Source organism: Pelophylax lessonae (assembly GCF_965119305.1).
Source record: "Pelophylax lessonae genome assembly, chromosome: 7".
NCBI classification, from domain to species: Eukaryota; Metazoa; Chordata; class Amphibia; order Anura; family Ranidae; genus Pelophylax; species Pelophylax lessonae.
In genome coordinates this window covers 249,263,440-249,275,504 of record NC_138774.1, presented here as the reverse complement: position 1 = coordinate 249,275,504, position 12,065 = coordinate 249,263,440, and the positions used below count along the sequence as shown (strand labels likewise).

General features: G+C 42.5%; 1 protein-coding gene across 2 annotated transcripts in view; it reads right to left on the bottom strand.

The window, feature by feature from the left end:
- Nucleotides 1–252: 252 nt before the first annotated feature.
- Nucleotides 253–12,065, bottom strand: part of RABEPK (Rab9 effector protein with kelch motifs) — a 222,849-nt gene continuing 211,036 nt past the window's right edge. For both annotated transcript variants that reach the window (XM_082264338.1, XM_082264339.1), the window contains one exon: nucleotides 253–769. In XM_082264338.1, coding sequence (XP_082120464.1) covers nucleotides 489–769 — 281 coding nt within the window. In that variant the 3' untranslated portion in view covers nucleotides 253–488. The remainder of the gene's footprint in view (nucleotides 770–12,065) is intronic.

The following is a 12,065-nucleotide window of genomic DNA, read 5'->3' as shown; positions in this document are numbered from 1 at the left end:
TCCGACGGAAAAAATACCAAGATATATATATATATATACAGTATTTTCTGACTTTTTTATTTCTGTGCCTGCATATATACATAAAAGATCCAACTGAAGCGTATCAAGATTTTTTGTGTATTTTCTAATGTAATTATTACTGTAACAAGTACAGTAAGTAATTCTATAATATTAAAAATGGTCAGAGACAAACACACAACACAATTTTTGACCAGTAAAATATTTCTTATAGTGAACTGCAAGCTGATTTTGTAGTGTCACATTGCACATGCTGTATTCTGTGTAATCTGTTCCATCTGTCTTTGTAAATCTGATCTATCCTCATGAAGATGTGAAAGACAAGCACCCTGCTACACTGTAACATAATTTTCATCAATTCATAATACCCAAACCCTTATAAGATTAACTCTCTAATGTTTTATATTGGCAAACAAATGCAATATAAATCTGAGGTACCCAAAATGAACTCCAGTCTGTCTTACATTAAATTATTTTGTAAGTGCAGTTACACTGCAGTCACTATACAGTTCTCCGTTGGTATCCATGCCACCAAAGATTAGGCAAAGGGTTACGTATCCAAATTTCTCTGACTTGTAATCTTTATTAGGAGTACAGGAATCATCTTCTATCTTCTCTGTAACGTTATCAGGTTCACAATCTGGTTTTGAGAGGTCCATTCTTATTTTCCATGGGAAAAGACACATTGAATGATCCAATCGTGCTGCAGGACTTGGAGAATCAAACTTCACATGTGTCCATGTATAGTTTCCTACACAAAGGTATAGAAACATAAAATGACCAGGATAAAAGTATTCTTCCACAAAAACACATAAAACACAGTCTTCATGTTGTATAGCTATAACACATTACATGGGTGAGCAGGAGGCAGGGGATGTAGACTTAAAAAAAACTGCATACCAATACCCAGCAGGTTACAAAAGTTCTTATTTTAATGCATGTACAGCTTGAATTAGGGATGCACCGAATATTCGGCGGCTGAACATTATTCGGCCGAAAATAGAGAAAATAGCACTTTCGGCGTTCGGCCGAATAAGTCAAAAGGCCGAATAATTTTGAGCCGAACAATGTCAGCTTCCGCCCTGACCGCTCACCTTCCTCATTGCGGCTCGCGGCTCCCTTCTCACACGCCGCCGGTGTCCTGTCCGGCCGCGAGTAGGGGGTGTGATGTCATGCGCACGTCCCGCCCCCTGCTCCTGACTGCGGCTCCTTCACACTAGGTCCACGCCCCGCCCCCCTGTTCGCGGCTTTTGGCTCTGGCTGCAGTTCAGGTATGTGATGTGGAGCTGAGCACATTTGGGGGAGAATACGGTAGCTGGCAGCTGCACAAGCATTAGTGTGCAGACTGCCATATGTTGTTGCCACTTGCCATGCTCATTACATTAGAGTGCCCTATAAAGTGCCCCTTAAAAAAAAAAAAAAAGAAAAAAAATGTGCCCAACAGAGTGCTCCCTTGACATAAAATGCTGATGAGCATATTTTATGTTAAGGGGCACTCTAAAGAGCATATTTTATGTTAAGGGTCACTCTGATGGGCATATTTTATGTTAAGAGCAACGCTGATTTAAATGTTTTGTTTTGCCCATCAGAGTGCCCCCTAACATAAAATGTGCCCATCAGCGTGCCCCCTAACATAAAATGTGCCCATCAGCGTGCCCCCTAAAAATTGGCAAAATAAATGGAAAAAATGCGAAACACCGCGTTCGGTATTCGGCCTTCGGCCAAGCATTTCATTATTGTTCGGCTTCGGCCAAGAATTTCATTTCGGTGCATCCCTAGCTTGAATTGAAACCCACTTTTGGTTAAACACTTGAGTTCCAGGCACACCAGTGATCATTGCTACACTTGCTGGAACAAAAGAGATACATTCTCTACAATAAAAATGGGAAGGTAAGTAGGGGGTTCTGACTTAGGTCGCTATAAATGGTAATAAATAATAGACTGCAAACATGTATATACGTGAATAAGAATGTATATAAACTAGTCAGTATTGACACATTGGATACAATAAGAAGGCAAAACTAAACAGAACAAAAAGCAAAAACAATCCCGGAGGTTTAAGCTGTGTCTAACTCCTGCTATCACATAATTGGCTAGGTTAGGTTGCCTTCTGAATGGGATGGGAGTCTGAACACTGCAAAAGAGGTAGTATTGAGGAGAAAGAGGCACCAGACTGCCAACAGTGTAGCTAGATTTACTGCATAAAACATGAATAAAAACAATGTTAATACACTTACAAACGTCAGTGCACATATCAATTCAGTATGAAGCTGTCAGTATGAAGAAGTCCAGTCCCTGCTGGAGCCACTGGGATTGCAGATACACTGCCGGTATAGGATTCAGAGAAGCCACCAGGGATCTGCTACAGGAGATTTAGACCTCCCCTCAAGGGAGCTGTCAGGTGCCAGGATGCTGTAGCCCAGGGTTAACTTCAGCCAAGACAAGTAGGATCATAATGTGAACCCAATGTTGCAGCGCTGCTTAAAACAATAAATATAAATAGTGCAATAAATATGTAAACTTGTGCCAATGTGCAAACAAGTGCAAGATATATGTGCAAATTTCGCAAAATCATGTAATAAATACTTAAAATTCATACAAAAATATCAAATTCATATAAATCATTTAGTCCATATAAAGTCCATCAAAGTGCAGATAAGGTGCTCCTGTGCTTACTGTGTGCATAAATGGGGATGATCCCCTTGTGTTTTTCTACTTACCACAATGCGCTCAGTAGGAAGCATAGAATGATATTTTGCAGTATGGTCCCAGTGTTCTTTTAACAGCCTGGAATCCGTGACAAAGTTGGTGAGATCCTCGATGGTGGTTCTAAAGCACCCCATAGTTCCGTTTTTCCACTAGAGACATCCTGTGGTTGTATCACTCTGTTGGAGGTATGTAAACAGACTGCTTGCAGAACTTACAAAGACGATTTAAAGTCAGGTGATTGCTCCAATCTCCTTTTTGACCTTTGTTAGCTAATGATTTGCAGGGAGCAGTGGAGACTAAATTCTGCATTCAAATCAGCAAAGCATGTAACAAGTGATTAAATGTCCCATAATGCATTGTGCCCAAGGCTGTCTGTTTACATACCTCCAACAGAGTGATACAACCACAGGATGTCTCTAGTGGAAAAACCATTTATGCACACAGTAAGCACAGGAGCACCTTATATGCACTTTGATGGACTTTATATGGACTAAATGATTTATTTGAATTTGATATTTTTGTATGAATTTGAAGTATTTATTACGTGATTTTGCGAAATTTGCACGTATATCTTGCACTTGTTTGCACATTGGCACTTGTTTGCACATTGGCACAAGTTTACATATTTATTGCACTATTTATATTTATTGTTTTAAGCAGCGCTGCAACATTGGGTTCACATTATTTTAAAGAGCACTAGCACTTTAATTTGCAGCCAGCAGCTTGTGATTGCACAGACACTTTTCTAAATTATTTATTTATTTGCACATTACCAGAAGCGCAAGGTTTTTACCGATATACAAGTAGGATCATAGAATCGTAGTTAGGCTGATGAAGGAGGTGGTGCTTTGCCTCCGAAACACATTCTTCATTGGCTACAGCGTCCTGGCACCAGACAGCTCCCTTATTCAGTGCAGGAATAAAGAATATTCAAAAGAAACCGTGGACAGCCGATTAAAATAGTAAAAATAAATAAATTTGCATGAAAAGTAACTGTATGTATACACTCCATATAGATTTCATATGAGGCATTTATAATACATGTAATATGTATAATATAATTATATATATTGTGAGGATTAGCTTGGTGGTAGGCGTGGATGACCCCTTTGGGGGTGCGTTTTCACAGAGAGATAGCCGAGCAGTGGTTGCAAACAACACTGATTTATTCATGCAATTTACTTCACACAATTGCAAGCCTCAAAACAGCCAAAATAAAATAAAACAAAATAAATCTTTGCCACTGTGGGCGGCTACCTTCTCACACACTGGAACCTATCTAATGAAGTCTGTCCCCAACCTACTGTTGGGCAGACTTGGCTGGTCATACAGCAGACCATCAATAGTTCATTTATAATCTCTTCACACAGCAAACAGTTCATTTAACATGTCCCTTTTCCTCTTCATATGGAACATGTCCCTTTGTCTCTTCACACTCTTCACATTGAACACAGTTCATTTGCTTGTCTCTCCACATAGCAAGCAGTGCATTTATTTCTTTCCACATAGAAATAGTTTCTCTTCTCACCTTGAGACGATCCAAGACCTCACTTCGAGTAGTCTTCACACTTGTTTACCCTCCTTAGTGCACATCACTTCAGGGGGTCTTCTCCCATGCTCACCAGCTTGTCGGGAGGCACTCATCTGTCTGTCCTCCTCTCCCAGCCCACACGGCGACAGGAGGCAGCAGTCCTTCTCCCAGGCTTCCTCAGCGTCAGGAGGCACACATCTGTCTGTCCTCCTCTCCCAGCCCACACTGCGACAGGAGGCAGCAATCAATAGGACTTCCTTTGGACAAATTATAGAGGCCTTCATTTCCTCATTCTGAACAGCTGAAGTCTGTTCAACTTCCTGCTATCTAGCTCTGTAGCCAACACCCTATAGTAATTGGTGAACTTTACTTTCTAAATCAGGTGGAAATGTATCTCCTGCCTGTGACTACATCCACAGATTTACCTGACTTCCTATCACAATATATATATATATATACAGTACAGACCAAAATCATTCAAAGAGTTTTCTTTATTTTCATGACTATGAAAATTGTAGAGTCACACTTCAAGAGGTAGTCACCTGAAATGGTCTTCCAACAATCTTGAAGGAGATCCCAGAGATCCTTAGCAGTTGTTGGCCCTTTTGCCTTCACTCTGCGGTCCAGCTCACCCCAAACCATCTCGATTGGGTTCAGGTCCGGTGACTGTGGAGGCCAGGTCATCTGGCGCAGCACCCCATCACTCTCCTTCTTGGTCAAATAGCCCTTACACAGCCTGGAGGTGTGTTTGGGGTCATTGTCCTGTTGAAAAATAAATGATGGTCCAACTAAACGCAAACCGGATGGAATAGCATGCCACTGCAAGATGCTGTGGTAGCCATGCTGGTTCAGTATGCCTTCAATTTTGAATAAATCCTCAACAGTGTCACCAGCAAAGCACCCCACACCATCACACCTCCTCCTCCATGCTTCACGGTGGGAACCAGGCATGTAGAGTCCATCCGTTCACCTTTTCTGCGTCGCACAAAGACACGGTGGTTGGAACCAAAGATCTCAAATTTGGACTCATCAGACCAAAGCACAGATTTCCACTGGTCTAATGTCCATTCCTTGTGTTCTTTAGCCCAAACAAGTCTCTTCTGCTTGTTGCCTTTCTTTAGCAGTGGTTTCCTAGCAGATATTCTACCATGAAGGCCTGATTCACACAGTCTCCTCTTAACAGTTGTTCTAGAGATGTGTCTGCTGCTAGAACTCCGTGTGCCATTGACCTGGTCTGTAATCTGAGCTGCTGTTAACCTGCGATTTCTGAGGCTGGTGACTCGGATGAACTTATCCTCCGCAGCAGAGGTGACTCTTGGTCTTCCTTTCCTGGGGCGGTCTGCATGTGAGCCAGTTTCTTTGTAGCGCTTGATGGTTTTTGTGACTGCACTTGGGGACACTTTCAAAGTTTTCCCAATTTTTCGGACTGACTGACCTTCATTTCTTAAAGTAATGATGGCCACTCATTTTACTGTGCTTAGCTGCTTAGCTGTACTTTACCTGTACTTAGCTGCTTTTTTCTTGCCATAATACAAATTCTAACAGTCTATTCAGTAGGACTATCAGCTGTGTATCCACCTGACTTCTGCACAACACAACTGATGGTCCCAACCCCATTTATAAGGCAAGAAATCACACTTATTAAACCTGACAGGTTACACCTGTGAAGTGAAAACCATTTCAGGTGACTACCTCTTGAAGTGTGACTCTACAATTTTCATAGTCATGAAAATAAAGAAAACTCTTTGAATGAGAAGGTGTGCCCAAACTTTTGGTCTGTAATGTATATATTGTAATGCTTGGGGGGACTGTAGCTCCACAGGACGGAGTGTAAAACCATTAAACTTAAACAAAAAGGCTTTTATTCAGCACATAAAAAAAAATAAGGCTTCCAGCAGCACACCAGCACAAAAATACAAAATAAAGTCCGCTTATCTTCATCACAAAGGAAAAGTAAAGCACATACGGTTTGTAGTTAAATCTTCGCCCCAAAGTTTAACAGTCCTTATTAAGTTCTGTTTTCTGCAGCCTCCAGCCAAAAACTCCCAGCTCTCCCAGACAGGTTCATACCCCAACTCCTCCTTACCACCACACCTATCACTACTTCCTGTCTTTTAAGAGCTGCTTCCTGGAGGTTCTTAACCCTGTGGAATCCTGGTAGTCAGAGGTGGAGACCCCTTCCCACCCGAATATCACTTCAGGGTCTCCGAAATCCCGGGTCCCAAATATTTCTCTATTAACCCAGAGAGAACTGCGAGTCAGTCCTCTCCTGTTTCAGGCTATTTCCGGGAATTCCTCACCCGTCCTGGGTGACCCTCCTAAGTTACTGCCACACTTCCCTTAAAGGGACCATAACCCAAATATCGGGGCTATATAGCACCCCCCCCGGAACCCACCTTGGCGTCCTGTACAATATATATATATATATTTAATAATATTAATATATAACAATAATATTATTAGTGACCAGCATAAATAGTCAAAGGCTTTTTGTACAAGTAAATTATGAATGGAATCATGAGAAAAAAATTATAGAGATGAAATAAACATAATAATAGTGGTAAGGAGAAATTCTAGCGGTAAATCTTGTGAGAGTGTCACAATGTAGGTATAGAGATGGGACACAAGATAAAGGCAATAATAATAATATCCAGGGCTTTTTTCTCAGAGAATAGGTGCAGATACTCCTCCCTTCCAAGTCACCCATTGTCTCTACCCCCTACCTACCTACGAGCACCGTCCCCTGGTTCCACCCAATACCCACCTCCAAGTACCGTCCTTCGGGTTCCATCCTTTAACCACCTCCCAGTACTGCCTTGTTAGAGAATACAGAACCAAGTATCATTTTGTGGTGATAAGAAATTTGTATGGAATTTGTTAATGATAACAAGAAAATCAGTGAAAAAGATTCCCCATAGCCAGCAACAATTGCCCCCCCCCCAACATAAATAGATACCCCACAACAAAATACCCCAGCAACAATACACCAACCAAGAAAGGTAAATACAAATAAATAGCAAAATGAATAAAAGTGAACATCAAATCAACACTGGTCAAATAGCCCTTACACAGCCTGGAGGTGTGTTTGGGGTCATTGTCCTGTTGAAAAATAAATGATGGTCCAACTAAACGCAAAATGGATGGAATAGCATGCCACTGCAAGATGCTGTGGCAGCCATGCTGGTTCAGTATGCCTTCAATTTTGAATAAATCCCCAACAGTGTCACCAGCAAAGCACCCCCACACCATCACACCTCCTCCTCCATGCTGCACGGTGGGAACCAGGCATGTAGAGTCCATCCGTTCACCTTTTCTGCGTTGCACAAAGACACGGTGGTTAGAACCAAAGATCTCAAATTTGGACTCATCAGACCAAAGCACAGATTTCCACTGGTCTAATGTCCATTCCTTGTGTTCTTTAGCCCGAACAAGTCTCTTATGCCACTCGTTTTCCTGTACTTAGCTGCTTTTTTCTTGCCATAATACAAATTCTAACCAGGGCCGTCTTTATTCTTTTTTTTTTTTTTTTTTGTAAATATTCTTTATTCAGGTTTTAAACATAACAGATAAAGAAAAATACGATGTAAGTAATAATAGTACAGATATGCATACAGGTGTACATTCCTCAACAGTGTGATTAATGCTTGGTGATTCCATCTAAACAGTTTCAAACAATAACTTCAATGGTAACATGCAGTGATATGAATAAACATCATTTCACCGTGGTGGCCCAAAAATCCCAATGGGAGTTGAAGGATTGTAACTTCATCCTGTTGACTGCCAGTGCTTTCTCAAACTGGTAGTTAATTTTAAGTAATTGGACCATGTCAGACAGGTTAAGAGCCTCTGCTGATCTCCACTTTCTCAGGATTATTGTACGAGCTGCCAGTAGGACGTGAGTTACCCAGGGCCTGTACAGTGTCGGTAGTTTGTCAATTCCCAGATGGAGCACAGCTAACTCTGGGGAGGGTTTAATGAGGCACCCGGTATGAGTGGATATAAACTGGAATACTCGAGTCCAGTAACTTTTGAGAGATGGGCATGACCAGACGATGTGTGGCAGGGTTCCTACCTGTGAACAGTCCCGCCAACACAATTGGGAATAGGATTGTGAGAATCCGGCTAGCCGGTATGGGGTGTAGTACCACCTATTTATGATCTTCTCCCAGTGGTTTGCACAATGCAAGAACTTATAGATCGCGGCCAAGGCTGCGCGCCATTGCGAGATGGGGAATGTGGTACCCAGATCCCCTTCCCACTTAAACATGTGAGCGGATTTGTAAAATGTGGTGTTGTCCAACAGTAAATCGTAGTAATGGGAAAGTTTAGGTGGGCTTGAGGATTCAGCTGTGAACAAGTCCCACATAGACATATGCCGGTTTTCGGTAATTCGATATATCGCGGTATTGCATAGCCACGGTATTGTTATTGTGGCATTTTTAAAATACCGAGTTTCTGTGCTCCTGGGTCTGACTTGTGAATTGATACATTTCAGTGAGCTGGATGACTCATTCACTCACACAGCTAATGCCTTTCAGCATTAAAGTCTCCCAGTAACTATAAACAAAAATGATTACATTTGTATCTTTTCCTTCCCTCTGCCAGGGAGAAAGGAAGTTTAACCTCTTAGCCCCGGTTCACACTACTGCGTGTGCGGGGTTCGCATGTCATGTCGGAGCGCACTGCTCCGACATGAGATGCGATCAGCTGTGCGGTGCGAGTTTAGCCATACAGTTTCTATGGCTAAATTCGCATCGCACCCGCAGCAAACACGCACAGGAGGCATTTTTGCTGCCGCATCAGGATCGGATCGCACAGCGGTTCACACTTGTGCGATCCGATCCTGTGCGAACTGCACGATCGCACTGCGATATGCGATCAAACTGGGGGTGTCGTTAAGATTACATTGACACCCCCAGCGGATCGCATATGGCAGTGTGAACTGCCTGGGGTGCGTGTGCGATGCGGGAACAGGCTGCGAATTCGCAGCCTTCCCGCATCGCATCAGTGTGAACCGGCACTTAAAGACTGGACCTTTTTCTGACACTTGTTGCTTGCAAGTTAAAATCATTTTTTTTTTTGCTAGAAAAGTACTTAGAACCCCCAAACATTTTATATATTTTTTTAGCAGAGACCCTACAGAAAAAAATGGCGATTGTTGTAATATTTTATGTCACACTGTATTTGCGCAGCAGTCTTTCAAACACAATTAATAGACTTTAATGAATAAAAAAAAAAAAAAAAAACGTAACAGTAAAGTTATCCCAATTTTTTTTTTTTGTTACACAGAGAATCGTGAGAGAATCGTGATCTTTATTCCAAGCTAAAAAATCGTGATTCTAATTTTGGCCAGAATGGTGGAGCTCTAATATATATATATATATATATATATATATACACATATATACACACACGCATAGCAGCCCACATTACATTATTATATAGCCATCAAGCAGTGTCTGGCCTACCTGGTGATGACTGGTCCTGGCGCTCTGATCCGATGGCCTGGTCTTTAAAGGGGCAAATCCTTGCGATCCAGAAGTGGTTAAACCTGCAGGAGGACCGGTGTTTTTATCTATTAATGACTTTACTATTGCTTTAGGCCTGGTTCACATGTATGCGGGTTGGTGGTTCACATGTATGCGGGTTTGTGGTTCACATGTATGCGGGTTGGGGGCCCACATTTGCACAGGCATAGCAGCCCATTGATGTGAATGGGCTTGAGCTGCTATGCCTGCGTTTTCAGCTGAAAAAAGGTGCATGCAGAATTTAAAAAAATGCAGTGGCCATGAAATCCATCCTTCTTTTGCACCATGCGACTTACCTGCCGTTGCTGCACACGCAAACTGTTTTTAAATGCCGTGCCCACGTATACAAAAAATGCAGAAAGCTTGCCAGAGCAGGAACTGCAGGTTAGTCGCATGGTGCAAAAGCAGGATGGATTTCAAGGCCACTGAATTTTAAAAAAATGCTGCATGCACCTTTTTTCTGCGGAAAATGAGGGCATAGCAGCCCGTTCAAATCAATGGGCTGCTATGCCTGTGCAAATGTGGGCCGCCAACCCGCATACATGTGAACCACCAACCCGCATACGTGTGAACCAGGCCTAAAGCAATAGTAAAGTCATTAATAGATAAAAACACCGGTCCTCCTGCAGGTTTAACCACTTCTGGATCGCAAGGATTTGCCCTCTTAATGACCAGGCCATCGGATCGGAGCCGAGCGCCAGAACCAGTTATCACCAGTTAGGCCAGACACTGCTTGATGACCTATTTTAGGCCTGGTTCACAGAGTCTGTACTGACTGACTATATAATAATGTGCATAAGTGAACCAAAGCCCCTAAATTCAGCAATGAAATTGAAGTGAGGTGGAAATTTAATAATTTAAATTTAATAATAGAATACCGTGATAATACCGTATACCGTGGCAAAACCTTAATCAATTAATCGCAGCATGAAAATCTGATACCGTCACAAGCCTAGTCCCACAACCTATCTACTAAGATAGGTCTTTGAGGATGGGACCGTAGGAAATGGGATATGCGCATGACATGTAAAATGTAGGTGATATGGTATGTTATTCTTGGTGATCATGTCAGCTATAGATATGGGAGTGTCGGTGTGATAAAAGGAGTTAATGTGCGTTGTTTGCCACTTCGCCAATTGACTAACTGGCAAATCTGGTAGGTAGGGCCGGAGCACAGATAAGGGCAGTGGGCAGATCTTAGAACCATCTTTAATGTATAGGGAGTGCGGAGCAATGCGCCACACTCTCAGTGTTGCTTGCATAGTAGGAGAGAGAACCGCAAGGTTCCATTCCTTCCATTTGTCACTCCAGAGTAAGGTGCTCAAGTCTTTCGTCGGAGCTACATCCCTTTCCAGAGTCACCCAGATAGGTTCTTCTTTGGTTTGAAACCATTGTCTCGTTTGAGCGAGGATGGAGGCTTTGTAGTAGGAGTGGAGGTCAGGAACCGCCGCCCCCCCCAAATTGTTTTCTCTTGGTCAGGATTGAAAAAGCGCAACGCGGCCTTTTCACTGCCCATATGTAGGAAGACATTTGTTTGGAAAATTTGGTAATGTGGGTTATCGGGAAAGGGATGGGGAGTGCTCTAAAAAGATACAAAATTTGGGGTAAAATAAACATCTTATAGGCCGCAACCCTGCCGCTCCATGAGAAGAATGAGTTGCGCATCGTGGAGATTGTTGCAGTAATTTTGGCCATTAGTCTGCTAATATTAATGGGGAGCAACTTGAGGAGTTAGATCTGGTAGATCTATGCCTAGGTAGTGAATGGACGTAGAAGACCATGGTATCGGGATCATTTGTTGGAGGTTGGTCTGGATTTTAAGGGGGACTCCTAGGTTGAGAATCGTAGATTTAGACGTATTAAGTTTGTAAAAAGAAACCTTACTGTACTCTTGTAGTATGGCATATGCTGCCGGAAGGGATCGTTTGGGTGTGTAAGCATCATAATTACGTCATCGGCAAATAAATTAATTTTGTGGTGAAAGGATGGTAATTTAAACCCGGTGATGAGGGAATGAGATCTAATTGTTTCCGCTAGCGGCTCAATGACCAAGTTAAATATCGTGGGGGATAGAGGGCAGCCCTGACGTGTACCATTTGTGATTGCGAACGGTTTCGACAATATACCTGACGCGTAGACTTGTGCTGTGGGATGTGAATATAGAGCCATAATGGTGGACAAAATGGGACCTGAGAACCCAAACTTTTGCAGGGTGGCTTCCATGTAGCCCCAATGGACCCTGTCAAATGCTTTCTCAGCATCCAGAGTGAGCAGTACGG